The sequence below is a fragment of the Manihot esculenta genome, chromosome 1, assembly GCF_001659605.2.
Source record: "Manihot esculenta cultivar AM560-2 chromosome 1, M.esculenta_v8, whole genome shotgun sequence".
Taxonomy (NCBI): domain Eukaryota; kingdom Viridiplantae; phylum Streptophyta; class Magnoliopsida; order Malpighiales; family Euphorbiaceae; genus Manihot; species Manihot esculenta.
In genome coordinates, this window is record NC_035161.2 from 42088522 (window position 1) to 42105147 (window position 16626).

Consider the following 16626-nt stretch of genomic DNA (forward strand, 5'->3'; position numbering starts at 1 on the left):
AATTTTTTATTTTTTAATTTGATTTAATTTTTATTTTTAAAAATTTTGATATTGATTTAATTTTAATAAAAAAATTAATAAAATTAAATTAATTAACGATAATAATATATTATTTTTAATAATATAAAGAGATTAAATTATAACTAATATTAAAATATTTTAATTAAATTATAAAATATTAAAAATAAAATAAAATATATTTAAAATTTTTATTAAAAACTTTAAACGATTAAACTGAATTAAATTAAATTAAATTAAATTAATTTGATTAAATCAATTTAATTTAATTTTTATAAATATTAAAATTTTAATTTTTAGTTTAAGTCAACTCCTATCTTTACTATATCATACAGAATCAAATTATTATAATAAATTAGTGAAAAAGTAGAAACTTATTAAATTTTAATGTAAATATGAACATTTTAATGATAGTGTTGGTTTAATTAATAGTTCTAAATTATTTAATAATGTGTTGTAATACAATTCGTTTGGTGGTACTCAAAAGACTCCAATAATTTTCCAAAATAAAGAAATGGAAGTCACACAATAATTTCTTTATTTTATTTTTGCATACTTATCATATTTTATCTTTCTAAAACACCAAATTCAAATTTCAATAAAATCAAATAATAGAATCATAATTTTATAGATTTATAACAATTCCTTATATATGTACTATATTCAATTTGATAAAATATTGATTCTTATTATCTATGTATGAATACACAAAGCTAATTGCAAAATAAGTATCATAATTAAAAATATTAATTATATTATTAAAAATATGTCTAAAATCAAAGCTAATCCCATGTAGATTGAGCTAGATAATTTTAGATAAATCAAGGAGTCAAGAACAAGAGAAAGAACCAAAGTCATTAGATTCCTTCATTGTCTTGTGCAAAATTTATAGTTGTTTATATAAAATTTTGGATAATCGAATTTTCTAATTCATTATAAGATAATTCAACGAAATAAGATATATAAAATACTTTTGCGTAGCTCTGAATGATCTTTAAAATCTACACGCATACTCTCAAGCCTTTTGTATATTATAAAAATTATTTTGAAACTAAGTGCAAAAATATATAAATTAAAATTTAATTGTTGTTTAAGAAATATATAAAGACTAGTTTTTTGTTTATAAAATATGAAAAGCAGATTTTTTTTTTTTGAGTTTACCAGATGTATTAATTATGTCAACTTCTAAATAAATTCTATAATTTACACTTAATAATTAAAAAGCATGTTTTTTTTTTTGAAAAATTAAAGATAAAGGTTAAGAAAACTCTAACTGAGACTGATATAGTCCAAAGTCAACAGACCAGGGGCTTCTAGATCATAAGGGCTTGCAAGGATACATTTAAAAAAAAAAAAAAAAAAAAAGAAATCAGCGCCTGTAAAAATCTTTCAAGCAATTATTCCACTTTACCATCCCTTAATATTTCTCTATTTTATATTAATAATAATTTAATATAATCCCAAAAGAGAAACATTTCACCCCCTCTCTCCCTCTTTTGCTTCATAGACCTCGCCTCCGAACATGGATTCCACTCTCCATCTGGAATACCAAATCAGATAAACCCTTGATTCGCAGATCACAAATCACAATATCACAGAAAAGAAAATAAAGGACGCTTTCCCTTTTTTCTTTCTCGAATTGCATTTTCTTGCGGTATCTGACCCTATCCTGATTCACCCAAATCTCCAGCTTCAAGACCAACACTTTGGGTTTTATCATTTTCTTTTTTTCTTTTGTTTAGTATGCATAGATCGGGAGCTGCTATGGCTTGGAACGTATTCAAGTTCTGTACGGCCCTACGCGGCCTGGGCTCCATCATGATCTTGTTGGTGCTTGGGGTTGTGGGTGTCACATATTACGCCGTCGTTTTAACCAATTATGGCCCTTCTCTGTACGACAGTGGCCTTGATTCTGTCACTGCTCTCGCTGTATTGATCCCATTTCATTGTTTGGTGAGATTTCCTTTTTCTTGTCAGTTTTCTGAATTTTTAGGTTTTTTATTTTCTGCCTTTTGATTAAGGGAACTTTTCTATTACATTGAGCTTTTAGTTATACAATACTGATTCAAATTTTCTTTTCTTGAAAAAATTAGAACCTTTTTCTTTTCTTGGTTAATTTTGTTCGAGTAATGGAAATATGGTAATTTTGCAATTTTCTTGGATTGTTAATTAATTTGCAAAGGGAGCCGAGTGTCTTATATTTTTCTTTTAGCTTCAAATAGTGATAGAACACTATATAATTGTGTGTACTAAAAAAGGGAACTAAAAGTGGAAATTTTGATTAAATTTGCAGTTGGTGATGCTATTATGGAGTTACTTTTCTGTTGTTTTAACTGATCCGGGTAGCGTGCCTCCTACTTGGAGGCCTGCTAATGATGAGGAAAGAGGTGAGTCTGATCCACTCAATGCCTCAGATTTCAGTGGCTTGCCAACCAATCCATCCAACCAAAGGATTCGGTATTGCCGGAAGTGCACCCAGCTGAAACCACCTCGCTGCCACCATTGTTCTGTTTGTGAGTTTCCTTTGCAAACGTTCTTTTCCTTTATCAACTTGTTCTTCAGAAAAAAATGATTATCTATTTTGTTTCTTTCAGGTGGGAGGTGTGTGCTAAAGATGGACCATCATTGTGTATGGGTTGTAAATTGTGTTGGAGCATTAAATTATAAATATTTTCTTCTATTTTTAGTAAGTTGCTTTTAACTGCCTGAGCCCATATATTATATATTCTTTGAAAGCATAGCCTAAGTAGGGAGCTGTTTCTTCATGTGTAATTGTATTCCACTTAATCTTTTTGAAATGTGAAAGAGAAGAAAGCTTATGCGTTTTGCAAATTATTTCTCTAGTAAGATCCTGGGAAATATAAAACTAGATAGAGGTCTTCCTAGAAGAGTTATAGCTCTGATTATGTTCTTGGTGATAGTGCTGTTACACTTTTGTGAATTATGTTTTCTCATAGCTTACAATCGGTGTAAATTGTTGGTGATATGACACCTTTTCGAACATTTCCTTGACAAGCAATCTTTTAACAATGCAGTTCTACACGTTTCTTGAGACAAGTCTTGTGACCTTGTCACTGCTACCACACTTCATTGCATTCTTTAGTGATGGTGAAATTCCTGGAACACCTGGGACCCTTGCAACCACATTTCTTGCCTTTGGTAGGATCCACTTTGCCTACTCTGGGACCTGTTTAATCAGTAAAGTATGTTTGTGTCTTTCTACAAACTAATGTTGCTCTTTTACAGTTTTGAACCTGGCATTTGCATTGAGTGTTCTGGGATTTATGATCATGCACATATCCCTGGTTTCTGCTAATACCACTACTATCGAGGTATTTTCTTTTGCTTAACTTGTTCAACTGCTATCAGATATTTTGCTTTGGCCTCCTTTTCCTTTTAACATTAAGCAAGTCTCTTGTGGTTCTATGGATGCACAAAAAGATCTCAAGCTTTTATGGAGATAATAAAATTGGTTATGTGTTATACAAGCATTTGGCTTAATTTAACTCAATTAACTTCATGCTACAGGCTCAATTGGCTCCTGTATATATCTGGCTTTTGGCTTATATGCTCAATTTCCTTTTTTTTATTTGTTTTTTAATTTTTTCCTATTATGTTGATCTCTCAGTGCTCAATGTTGAAGACAATTTATTAAATTATTACTGCCATGATGTCTGTTAGGGATGTTCTGTTAATTGAAGTGCTATTTGTCTTCTGATCAGGCATATGAGAAGAAAACCACACCGAAGTGGCGCTATGACCTTGGTCGTAGGAAGAACTTTGAACAGGTGATCCTTTATTGCAGTTTTTTGTTCTTTTTTGTTTGTCTCTTCATAAATGTCATGTATGAAGTCTGAGAAATGATGTGTAAAAGTGGGTTGAACTCAGAACTGTGTGCAATTCTAGCTTAATAAAAAGTTAAAACGCCTTGTCTTGAGGAACTATTATCTTCTGAATGCATTCTAGGCAAACTACATATTTAACAAATATGAAAAACCTCAGAGCCCAGGAGCTTTCTCATTCTTCCTAATCATATGCTCATCAATGCTTCATCTTCTTGTAATGAGGATGCAGCACTATCATAAACATGTTTGGCTGGAATAGGGACCAGAGAGAGAGGTAGCACTGCAAGTTGTGATACAAATCATGTGCACTGTTATTTCATGAAACTGTGTTTCAAATAATTGTTTTCTGCATTTATTTACTCCGAACAGTTGAATAACTGTCTGCTACCATGTTGTGAATATGAATAATGATGAATTCATTTTGGCCAAGTGTGTAAACTGAGAATCACTCCCAGTAATTACTGTTTTATCATTTGAGTAGTACTTGAATATTAATCTGAATAATCATAGATGGTTTATGCAGAATGGTTTTTACCTGCATAGCTTCTGTATGTTTGCACTTTGCGTAATGGCTATTCTAGGCCAAAGCATTGAAGAGATGCATGTAGCATTCTGAAGCAATGTTACAAGCTGTTGCCAATTTTTTGGCAGTTGCATATTTATCTTGTTATCTAGTCTCTTGTTGAAGCTGGGTTGAAGTGCTAGCATTTAATTTACATGATAAGGAGTTTATTGTGTAGCTGCTGAAACTTCCTCTGTTTCAGTTGAAGCTGTAAGGTTGCCTAATTGTTGAAAGCTTTTCCTCTGCTGTAGTTCTTAGTTAATCTCCATCCCGTATTAAACATTATGGTGTTTGTCTCAGGTATTTGGGACAGATAAACGATACTGGTTCATTCCGGCTTATTCAGAAGAAGATTTGCGACGAATGCCTGCACTCCAGGGTCTTGAATATCCATCAAAGCCCGACTTGGACTCCCAAGAGTTCTAGCAACCAGTCGTGTTATGGAACTGGAAATTTTTCTTTTTTTTAACAATGGAAATGGAGCCCAGCCAAAACATGCCAATATGCCCAAACCTTGATAATCAAATTGCTCTGCTTATATGAGGTCCTAACCATTAATTCCTGGAGGCGTCCTTCTGAAATAACTGGCTAGAGAGAGATATATATGTTGAGAGAGAGAGAGAGAGAGAGAGAGAGAGAGAGAGTAGCGTTAAGAAATTCTGGAAGATCAAATTCTAGGTTGCATAATATTGGGAAGTCATGATTGGCTGATATTTGCTTGTTCTAATTGCGAGGAATATGGGAACTGCATGAAGGAATTGCAAGTTTATTGATGTGGTATTACGCTGCTGATGTTGGTGTTCCTATAGGTTTTATTGTATATTGAATGGAAAATATTGAAAATCAAGTATCTGGCTTTTGCCTGCCTTGGTGGAAAAGTTTGCGAGTTTATGTTTCTCCTTAATAGCTTATCAACCTCAATAAGCTCTCAAGCAATTCGTATTAAGACAACTATTTAACAATTGGATAACTGTAACCATTAAATGATCACTCATTTAAGTTTTTCCTATAATACATAGCTCTGATGCTAACTTCTTTTCTAGGCAGAACTTACATAAAACTTTTAAGCCTGGATCACTAAGGTTAGCTTTTTAAAATTTATTTTCTAGATGTTATTAAAAATAATTTGAATTTATCTAAAATTTTTTGTTAAAACGTATGAAATATGACATCGAAATAGTTTATTTGGAAAGAAATGTAAAATTAGTTAAAAGTAGTATAAACAAATTTAATTAAAATTTTCATAATTATTTAGATAAATATTTGAAATAATGTATCTCTGTGTGTTTATATATAACACATTATTTTTAAAAAAAATGACCAGAATATTCTGGCTTAGCGCGGAGAAAAGCATCGGTTACGTGTCACATTCTCAGTGCTTGATATTTTCCAAATTATCGTTACCTGTATAAAATCCCGTAATACGGTTACTGAAACGCAGGTCGTTCTGGCGCCTTCTTTCTCTCTCTCTCTCTCTCTCTCTCTCTCTCTCTGTGCGAATTTCTTCTGTTGGCAAAGTTGCAGTTTGTAGGTATTTCCTTCAACTTTGCTCATCTAATTTCCTGCGCTTTGCATGCAGAATTTCCCCCTTATGTAAGCGAATTTGGGACATTGATGAGAACTCGATTGTTGTTCACGGTTTCTCTCTTTTAGTCACTTTGCTGATGGTTGATCAGAGAATTTTTATCAGCGATTTGTTTCCCCTTTTTTTGTTTTCAGTTCTGCTGTTGCCATTCAAATTTAGCGAACAGGGCGTGAAGGACAATTGTGATTTTTTGAAACCCTATCTCATTGATTTCTTTTTTGGGCTTAATGTGCATTGTTAATACAATCACTCTGGTTTGTTCATTTATTATCCCCATTCCATGTAGTTACTGATAAGGGAACCAGACATCATTAACTTTCTACAAACCACTCAATGGAGAGCTGGATGATCGTCCACTTGAACTTCCATCCTATGTAGTTTACTTACCATCTTTTTCCATGGGTTCTTAACTCTTCAATATAGGTACACGCATAAGTGTAGTCATCTAAAATGCAAGAATTGAAGGCTGCTTCTGTTCCTCCATTACGCCAGATGTTCTATGGGTACAAGCTGTTTAATGCCCCAAACTCTTTTTTTTTTTTTTTAATTCTGACCGCGGGAGTTATTTTTTTCATTCTCCAATTATTTATGCTGCTGGTGCGATGAACGTTGGACAGTTATTGAATAATTCTCGTAGGCTCTGTTTGGATAGGCGTGCATCTGAAGTGATTGAGGATGTGGATTATACAATTTTAACATGATATGAAATACAAAAACCTCTCCTTTGAAACTCACACCTGTCTAATGGAGGTCATATAGTTCTATGCCATTTTCATATTACAGTTTATCATAGTCTATTAGACATGCATTTAATTTATTGTTTGCCCCCTTTTTTTTTTATATTTGTAAAAAAACTCTGTTATGATCATTCTGTGTTGCTTGTTCCATAGCTGGAAAACATGCCAGTTTTTAAGGTAGAAACATTGAATCTTATTCTGCAGTAATGAACACGGGATATTCTTCAATTCATATGATGTTTGGTAGATTTTTTAGGGGATCAATTTTCAAATATCTCTTCTACCTCATTTGAAGGGATAAATCATAGAAGATGCAGAGTGAAATCGAAGGTAGAAACAATTTCTTTGGTATGGGTGACCCTTTTGGGAATTTCCGGAGCTTTGGCATGATGCCCAGCCTATTTGGAGGGATAGATCCATTTGATGACCCGTTCTTTGCTCGCTCATTTCAGAGCGTGTTTGAATCCAGTAGGCTTGAATCTCCAAGTTCTGTTACTACTGATGCATTGCATGCAAGGGAGCAAAAGCAGTAGTTATAGAAGAACTTATATCTGATGATGAGGGAGAAAAAGAAAAAGATTTGCATATTGGCTCAGGCAAAGAACCATCTGTCGAGCATCCTGATGACGGTCTTGAAGGTAAATGGAATTTACATAGAGATTTAAGTCTTTTTTCTTCTTCAGTTTGTAATGAATTTGTGCTTGTAAACAATAACGGCACTGTAACTGCTCTAGCAGAGGAGAAAAATTCGGTTCAATTTGTTTCACGAACCAATAAATGCACTGTAACACTGTCCCCATAGGGCAGCATCAACTTGTTTCACAAACCAATCAAGTATTGAACATGGTTTCGATTCAATTTGGTTCTTCTCTAATTTCGGTTAAGTTGATATTTTTAAAGATTTTAATTTTTTAAATTCAGTTTAAAATTGAACGGATCAATTACACACTATGAGCCAAGCCCAACTGATTTTCTGGGCCAGTCCGATGCTAAAGCTTAAAATCCAAAGGGTAACATTGCCATGCCATTCCAAAATAAATGAATAAGAGGAATATATTGTATTGGAGCCCTTCTCTCCTGATATTGTCCATTGTCCTGGGGGTTTGTAAGTGCAAGCTCAGCTGCTAAAGGAAGCGCAAATATCCTCAGTACACCATGGGTCGTATGCACAGTCGAGGGTGGAATGAGAACGGATTAAATATTTTCATATACTCGATAGTAATATCATTTAATAGAATAAATTTAAATAATTATAATTAAATTTAGAGAGTTATAATAGTATTTGAAATGAATTTAAATTTAATAAAAAATATCCGTTGCTGATTCGAATGTAGTTGAAATTTTATGGATACGTATTACTATTTGAATCGATTTATATAAGTAATTAATTTAATATAAAAAAATTATATTTTATAATAATATTTATAATTTTTTTTATATATTTTTATTTAAAAATTAAAATTTAATTATTTTTTAGATGAAAATTATTAATAAAAAATAATTTTTATATAAATTATTAATTAAATATATAAAATTAAATAAATTTAAATTTATACTAATAATAATAATTGAATTTAAAATGAATTTAAATAATTTAAATTAATTTTTAATTAAATTGAATATAAATTTAAATCTTATTAATATAATTAAATTTAAATAATTTAATTTTCACAGGTATAGCATCGTATACTAATGCACTTTTTTTTATACTTTTGGAGATCGTTTACTAGTGCACTTTTTTTTATACTTTTGGAAACAATATCATGGTTATTTTGCAACTCATTATTCCAATCGATTGCTTTCCAGTAAAGGTATTTCAACATCTGCTTTGCCTTACGAGAGGACACCTTCTAGTTGGCTCAAGATTTCCCCTAATTAGCTTTTCAGGTGTTTCGTACAAATTCTATTACAATACTGAAAGTAGATCAGGCCCACATGACTTGGATGGTTTTGATTCTCTGCTAGCCTACTAGCGGCGCTTCCACCAATAGATTACCTACACTTATCACTAGCACCGTTAGAGTTTCCGATTTCTCATTTCTCACCTCTGTTCCATATGCGGGGTAGTTCTAGCTGCTGCGGAATACGAATTCTATGCTGCTTCCGATCCTATCTCACACCTAGCCTTACCAGTTGCAGCGTGTCTTCTCTTCCCTGGCTCACTAGGTCTCCTTCCTCTCGTTTTATAGACAACGCAAAGAACATGAGCTCTTCTTTTCCTTCTTTTGGCCATTCCTGTGGAAGGTATTTCCTTTATCTATTCCACTGATTTTTGTTTTCTAAAATCATTAGCGCGAAATATAATTGTGCTTCTTTTTATTTTTTAATGGTTAGCGGAAGAGGGTCGGAGATGAAACCCGATAGAGAAAGATCGAGGGGTCATGGTGGTACAGGAGGCAAGGATAAAATTGATGCTCTTGGGAGACTCTTGTAAGCACCGCTTTTAATTCTATGTTATTGATGCTTTTCTTCTTTATTTTTTTTGGGGTTTAATTTTGGTGTTTTCATCTCCCCTATTAGATCATTTTATTGCTTGCAAAGCATGCGAATTTGGCGTTTCGACTCTTAATTTAGCTTTCTTCTTTATATTGCTTTATATCCAGTTCTGGGTGCTGCTTTGTACGCCTAGAGAAATGTTTGTACGATATGGTTAATCGATGTTGGACTGTATGAAAGTCACTGAATTTCTCAGGCAGGTTGGCGAACTACAATATCTATTTTTTGTTTGTGCGTGTTCCATACAGTGAAAAACTTGGAATTTATTTATTCATTCATTTTTTTAAGTGGACTTTTAAACAACACTTGTTGATATTGCTATGGTTCTCGTTGAAGTTGAGAAGGGTCTCATTCCACCGGCATTAAATTTCAACAGCGCTCATCAGAAGTGGGCCAAATGGTGAGACCAAGTACAATACGGGGAAAATATTATGCTGCTCTTTAGTTTTCTTTCATGCATTCCCCCATCCTCCTCCCTCCTTTCTTTTGATTAGAACAAAAGGTTGGATATGTACATAGGTCTTTACATTTAATTCTGTTCTGCTGGACGACAATCTTTTCTTTTCTTAATAAGCTAGAGATGGATAATATTAAAGTATGTGTTTTCTTTAATATTTTCAGGACACGCATTTTGCGCCATAGGGCTTCTGAGTTAAACTTGAATATTCGGAGTGATGGGTATGTCAAAGTTCAAGATTTGTTGAAGTTGAATATGAAAACATTTGCCAATATTCCGTTAAGGTCGCACACAGTTGATGAAATTAAGGAGGTTGGTTCAGTAAATACTTGTCTTTCTCGATTTATCTTTGTATCTCTATCTTCATTGTTGGAGTCCTTGCATGGTAGTTCATTGAATCATGGTTTTGGAAATGATTGATTGTGTAACAATTTCTCCATGTTTATTTTGAAGTCAATATGATGTAAGGAAATTACAGAAAGCAATAGTTTCTTCATGGGTTCTCAAATGATTTATTCCACGTATTATCGTTGTGATATCTCTTTCTATTCATGCATTTGGTTTTGAGATAGCTAGCATAGAGTTATGACTCCTATTGATGAACTTATGGTCGTGAGTTGTGTTTGAAAAAAATATGTAACCTGTTCCATGATTTGTGCTTATTTTTTAAAGTATTGATGTGTGTTGTTAGCTATCTACGGATTATGTTAATATTTGTAATTAAGAACAAAATGCATATGTAATTACTAGTACCAGGTCTTAGAAGCCTTAATTCTTATCTGGCCATTGTTGAAAAAGATGCCACAGAAAAACTGAAGCTGCTGGCAGGCCTGCATAGTAAATTTTCATTTCTGGCCTGTATTTCTTTCCCAGTTTGTGCTTCTACTTTCTTCAACTCGCATAACATCTAGAGCTTATATATCTTGCTTCTACATCTTTAATTATATCAAACTACACTTGCTTTTGTCTTTTATTAGTTGCCCTAGGATTACAATTTTGTTTGAAATTCCAGGCTGTTAGAAAGGATAATAAGCAGCGATTCAGCCTTTTGGAGGAAAATGGGGAGCTCCTAATACGTGCAAACCAAGGCCATACAGTAAAGGTGATAAGTGATAAATCGTCTTGTTTTTTAATGAGAGTATAATCTGTTTTTTGGTTGTCAAAGTATAATCCTAGTGATAAACTTTTTGAATTATTTATGCTTGGACATTCATAAATATATGCTAAGTATTGTATTTCACTCTTATGATATGACAATTTGGTTAAAGTCTTAACGAGCTTTTGAATCCTCCAAGCCTTGATTGATTGCTTGGAGCAGTGAGAACAAATCTAATTGTATTAGTTTGAAAGCAGGCATGCATGGAATTTGTCAAGCTTTAGTATGGATTGAATGCCAGTAGCTCCTTGTTCAACGATTTGATGCCAAAAGGATTTGACACTGTTGATTATGCTTTAGTTTTATGTATTATATTCAATTACTTTGAAGAAAATGCTAGATTGGCTTGTAAATGACATGATGGTGGTGGCGGCAGTGGTGGTCGTTGTTGTGTTAAGAAAAGGATGCTTGTTCTTACCTCATATTTGATGATTTGATCATCTTGGGGAATAGTTTTGGAGTCTAAATTTTGTGTTTGTATGGCATCTGCACGAGCTCCACCCCATAAAAAGAGCAAAATGTTTGCAATGAACACCTGATTGAATGGGTTTCTTATAAATGTGCAGACAGTCGAATCTGAGAGCTTACTAAAAGCAATCCTTTCAGCTGAGGAAGTCCCAGGTAGAATAAATATTATTCAATTCCTTTCCCCCTTTTATTTCTTATGTTATAGGTTACTGTAATATGTACTGCTCTTTTTCCTGTTGTTGCAGTGTGTGTACCTATTGTATTATGTACTGCTCTTTTTCCTGCCCTTGCAGTGTGTGTACATGGGACCTATAAGAGGAATTTGGAATCTATATTGAAGTCTGGCTTAAAGCGCATGAAAAGATTGCATGTTCACTTCGCATGTGGCCTACCAACTGATGGTGAAGTTATTAGCGGTGAGATATCAGATAATCCTGTTATTCAATACTCTTTTATCATTTATGACACTATGTTTTGGAAAATTAGAGCAAATGGCTGGTGCTTCATTATAACCATGTTTTTTCAGTAATTTTAACTGATTATTTACTTAAATATAAATTTTATATCAACTTTGAAATGTAAAACAAAATTGTTTATTTAAAAATGTGACAGCAAAATATTATAATAATAGTTATCATGGTCAGTTATATTATTTCATTGAATTTCGTTTTTCAAATAGTTACATTAGTAAATTGTCCACAATCATCAAAATCTACAAGAATGGTTACTCTTTTTATACAGTTACATATTCAAGGATGGTTTTTTAATCCAATAAAACTAATTTAGTAAAACAAAGTGTAAAATAATCTGGTAATGGAAGGAGGGAAGTGTAGAATTTAAAAAGACAGAGGTATTACATGTTTTCTTATGTTCCCAGTGTTTCCCATTGGAAAATAGATAACTGGAAAACTAGGAAAAGGAGAAGAAAACTGGAAAAATAAAATAGAAAACGAAAAATTGTGGAACTATCTGAACTCTCGTTGGCATGCTTTGATATTCCTTCACAGTCTAGTATTCAACTTGTCAAATTGATGGATCCCTGCTAGAGCACATAATGATGCTACTAAAGGGAAAAAGGGAAGCAGTGCTTACTAGTTATAAGATTATGTTCTTTATCCTGCAAGTCACAGTTGTCTGTTTGGACAACATGCTGTTGTTGGCATTATCAAATCTTATGATGGATCTAAATGCTTCATTGATGAAGCTTTTAGATCCATCATAAGATTTAACAGTGTAGATATTTAATATCTTCTGGCATTTACTCTGTCATCTTTCAGGTATGAGGAGGGATGTTAATGTTTTGATACATCTTGATGTTAAAAAAGCTCTAGAAGGTACATCATCCAATCTTCTTACCTGTCAATCATATAATATACAAATTGAATACACCTGAATATTTGTTCCTTTCATTTGCTAATCCCTGACCATTAGTCCTTTCTCCTGTTCTTGTTGTGTTGAATTCAGAGGGAATGAAGCTATATATATCTGATAATGGGGTGATCTTGACTGAAGGTTTTGATGGTATCGTGCCTGTAAAGTACTTTAAAAAGATTGAATCATGGCCAGATGGACAACTTATTCATTTTCAAACACAAATTTGATTATGTGTGCTCCTTTTTCTTTTTTGAACCATGCTAGCTTGGCATGTATGCGATTTAGAATGAATGAGCTTTTTGCAACAAAGTCATCAAGAATAGAATTAAACTTTTCTTGGATGATCCGTTTCTTATTGGGACAATAGAATAAACTTAATCCTTATAATATATGATAATAGAGTAATTATGTTTTAGTTTCTTGTAATATAACACAAGTACTGCAAACTTAAAATCTCGACTGTCGAAATAAAATTTTATGGCTATATTTTTAATAAAATAAATTACTCTGTTAAGTAATTATTTGTAGATGAATTAACAATAGTTTATTTAATTTTAAAAATAATAAAAAACAAAATAAAGTAGAATGCAAAACAGCGATGGAAGGCCCTTTATGATCACTTTCATAGTAAAGTATTTGGTTAAAAAAACGTGATGAATTATTAAAATTACAAAGATTTAATCATATGGTTACTTAAAATGCGAGTATTATGTATTATGAGGATTATTTATCTTTCTCAAAGTACAGATACTTCCGAAAAAAAAAAAAATAAACAAAAGAAATTACAGGATCCCTATTGTATATGTGAATGAAAACCGTAGTTTTTTTTATAGTAATAATAAAAATTATAGTTTTTTTGTAAAAGCCAAAGGGTTCAAAATAGTGAAACTACAGAACGTTGAGACGCCACTCCTGCTCCAAAACCAAAGTAAAAAACGACAGGTCGTTAATATTGTCCAAAAGTTGAACACCGACGGACGGTCTAATTACCGTCTGATCCGAAAGTTCAGTCGCTCTATTCTGCTCCTGCTTTCGAAATTAGGGTCACTGCCTCAACTGTAGTTTATTTTCCCTGACCATTTTGAGTGAATTTGCAGGGATTTGTATTGGCCATAGTTATTGAGCTGTAAGATCCTTAGAAGAATTAGTTAGGCATGAGATCGTGCGGTGGATGGCGTCGTTTCCTCCTTTATTTCCCTCTGCTCCTCATCATTTTCCATATCTTCTCCTGTGGATGTCCTCTCTCTAGTTCTCATCATTGTTTTTGGCATTTTTTTTTTATTTGGGTACTTAAAATTAATTGTAGCTGAATTGTTTTTGTTTTCTTTTTTTCAGTTTTTGAATTTCGTCCCAACTCAGTGATGGAAGCTGGCGCAAAGAAACGAAATAAAAAGTCTGATCATCTGGTTCTTGGTCCTGCTGCTGGGCGTGCCTTGCCAAATCGGTTACAATGCCAAGGTTTCTTGTAATGCTGTTAGTTGTTACCTGATATGCTAAGTGTTGCTATCCTTAACATTTAGATTTGCAATTTCCATATTTGTATAGTTTTTTTTATGCTCAGTATTGTTAGCTTTTAAGTAATTATTTTGCATTGAACACTTTCCTACATCTGAATTCTGGTATTGTTGCTCTAATGTATTTATGTTTTTACATGAAGCCCAGGCTTTAAAGCTCTCAACAAGTCCCATTTGCTGACCTCTTCCAGTGCTTATAATGGTGGAGATAGAATTGCCTTTGTCACTGTCTTTACCATTTACAACGCTTCACTGTATTCGCATGCTGACAGTAAATCATCAAATTTGGTTACTGTTGGGAATGTTTCCTACACTAAGACAGAGAGGTCAATGGCCATTTTGAATGTCTTCATTAATTTTATTCAGGTAATTTTTTTCTGTCGAAGTTTAAGGATTGTCACCTTACCAACACCCAGTAGAAATCATACATACTGTATATTAATTTTCTTGGAAGCATTTGGATTTTGATGTATAATAAGTCTAACTGGATTTGGTTTTGAAATTTGTGACATTTGCCATTCTGTACAGCAGAGTAGAATTCGGTCTAAAACCTATTGGTCACATCTGTTTAATAGTCTATTTATTGCATCCACATCCAATTGCTTTCAATTTTGCACAATATAGGAGCTATTGCAATCCTCATTCCGGATGTGCAATTTCAGGTGACAATGCCGAAGAGCCATGTTATCATTCTTACTAATCCAGAATCTGATCTCCCACTGCAAAGAAATAGAGTCACTTTGTATCCTATTCAGGGTGAATATTCACGAGACAAGTTGATGCTTCAAAGAATAAGATCTTACATTGTAAGAGACCATCGCATTGCTAAATAGGTAGATTGTTTGTATTTTTTGTAATCCCTCTGTTTCTTACAGCATATCCATAATACTTCTCTTCCTTTTGTTTTATCATGCCCAATATTTCCCACAGTTTTACCTTTTCTCTAACCAACAAGCCAAAAATGAGATTCAGCAAAGTATTTTTGTTATGTTTTTCTCCTTGATATCTGTTGCAGTTTCTCTTTAAATGGTCAACCCCACAAGTCCTATTCAATTATCGAAAACTGCATATCTTTCATCTATTTCAACATCTGTTTTTCAATTTCTTTGTTGCATATGTAGACTTTTCTAAACACAAGGCTGAAGGAGCTTGCTCAGAACCCAGGGCGTATAACTCATTACATCTTCACCGACTCGGATATAGCTGTTGTTGACGACTTAGAACACATTTTTCAAAAGTTCACAAAATTTCATGTGGCCCTCACCTTCCGAAACAACAAGGAGCAACCTTTAAATTCTGGATTTATAGCAGTAAGAGGGACCCCTGAGTCAATTTTAAGGTACGTAATTTGCAAATTTTTTTTCTTTGCCAATGTTCCATGAGAGAATACTTTGGATTGTTTCTTGTTCTTTGGGTTGCCAAAACTCGTGAGATTATAATCTTGGTCTTGCAGCATCCAACGGGTCAACTAGGGTGGGGATTTAGTTGAAATCTTCTTGTGGATTGCTTCTTATTTCTCCACGAATGTAGAAACAGTTATCTGTGGTTCTTTATTGACGTTGCTTTCCTTTTTCTTAGATTTTGATCGCAATCGGAATATTAAGTGGCAATTGAAACTTGATTATGCAATACTGGTTACAGGGCAAAAACATTCCTTCAAGAAGTACTTGAAGTTTACACCTCAAAGTATATGAAAGCTTCTCGGATGCTTGGAGACCAGTTAGCTCTTGCCTGGGTCATAAAATCTCAGCCTAATTTTGATGTGCGGAGATTTAAGAAAGTACAGGCCTTTGTAGAGGAAATTGGTGGTGCATCAGTGCTATTCCTTCCATGTGCTATATATAATTGGACGCCACCAGAGGGGGCTGGCCAATTTCGAGGAATGCCCTTGGATGTCAAGGTGTAATAATAATATTAAAAACTTCTGAGGTTTTCCCTTTCATTTACCAGGGCCTAGATTTCACTTTGTAACCAACTTCATTCCTCTATGCAGGTAGTGCATTTTAAAGGATCAAGGAAACGTTTAATGCTCGAGTCTTGGGACTTTTTCAGTTCTGCTTCTGATATTTATGATATGTTATGCCTTATTCTAATGAGCGGGAGAACTAAGTACGATTTTTGAGTTGCAACAGCTTTAGCTTTAGTGAGCCTGGCTTACGTATTTAATGGGGAAACTAAAAGGTACTGATTCCCGAAGGAACTTAAAAGGAATTTCTCTTATACATTTCTTTTGGTAATTTATAGTATTTTTCTTTGACGAACATATTACTTGCCACCTTAGAAGTAATTGTTTTATCATTGATCCCAAGTGCATCTCAACTTGGATGGATAATTTGTTCTTGGCAGTGGCAAGGTTAAATGAATCAAAATAGTGTTCTGGCAGTTCAAAAGATATCGTTGGATCTATGACGTAA

At 33.3% G+C, this 16626-nt stretch overlaps 3 protein-coding genes across 9 annotated transcripts; all 3 read left to right on the forward strand.

Moving 5' to 3' along the window:
• Window positions 1-1465: 1465 nt before the first annotated feature.
• Window positions 1466-5303, forward strand: LOC110616192 (probable protein S-acyltransferase 14). Of its 2 annotated transcripts, none has more exons than XM_021758548.2 (7): window positions 1466-1971; window positions 2312-2531; window positions 2613-2647; window positions 3054-3177; window positions 3265-3350; window positions 3741-3806; window positions 4726-5303. In XM_021758548.2, exons 1-7 carry the CDS (start codon window positions 1762-1764, stop codon window positions 4849-4851), a joined length of 867 nt encoding a protein of 288 aa, XP_021614240.1. In that variant the 5' UTR covers window positions 1466-1761; the 3' UTR covers window positions 4852-5303. The 2 variants fall into 2 exon arrangements, with proteins under 2 accessions (XP_021614240.1, XP_021614234.1); XM_021758542.2 differs by having other exon boundaries at window positions 1467-1971; window positions 2613-2704.
• A 3266-nt stretch (window positions 5304-8569) lies between these two features.
• LOC110616168 (tRNA 2'-phosphotransferase 1) lies at window positions 8570-13054 on the forward strand. 4 transcript variants are annotated; one of them, XM_021758532.2, is made up of 10 exons: window positions 8946-8991; window positions 9082-9177; window positions 9351-9443; window positions 9588-9643; window positions 9865-10012; window positions 10713-10802; window positions 11423-11477; window positions 11570-11740; window positions 12602-12658; window positions 12789-13054. In XM_021758532.2, exons 3-10 carry the CDS (start codon window positions 9405-9407, stop codon window positions 12923-12925), a joined length of 753 nt encoding a protein of 250 aa, XP_021614224.1. In that variant the 5' UTR covers window positions 8946-8991; window positions 9082-9177; window positions 9351-9404; the 3' UTR covers window positions 12926-13054. The 4 variants fall into 4 exon arrangements, with proteins under 4 accessions (XP_043805816.1, XP_021614209.1, XP_021614218.1 ...); XM_043949881.1 differs by lacking the exons at window positions 9351-9443; window positions 9588-9643 and having other exon boundaries at window positions 8570-8991; window positions 9088-9177; XM_021758517.2 differs by lacking the exons at window positions 9351-9443; window positions 9588-9643 and having other exon boundaries at window positions 8575-8991.
• Window positions 13055-13561: 507 nt separating this feature from the next.
• On the forward strand, window positions 13562-16475 carry LOC110616149. Of its 3 annotated transcripts, none has more exons than XM_043949874.1 (7): window positions 13562-13934; window positions 14034-14156; window positions 14361-14578; window positions 14875-15018; window positions 15334-15551; window positions 15854-16112; window positions 16206-16475. In XM_043949874.1, the coding sequence occupies exons 1-7, from the start codon at window positions 13853-13855 to the stop codon at window positions 16332-16334; spliced, it is 1173 nt and encodes a 390-aa protein (XP_043805809.1). In that variant the 5' UTR covers window positions 13562-13852; the 3' UTR covers window positions 16335-16475. The 3 variants fall into 3 exon arrangements, with proteins under 3 accessions (XP_043805809.1, XP_043805812.1, XP_021614191.1); XM_043949877.1 differs by having other exon boundaries at window positions 13563-13928; XM_021758499.2 differs by having other exon boundaries at window positions 13566-14156; window positions 14356-14578.
• The last annotated feature ends 151 nt before the right edge of the window (window positions 16476-16626 follow it).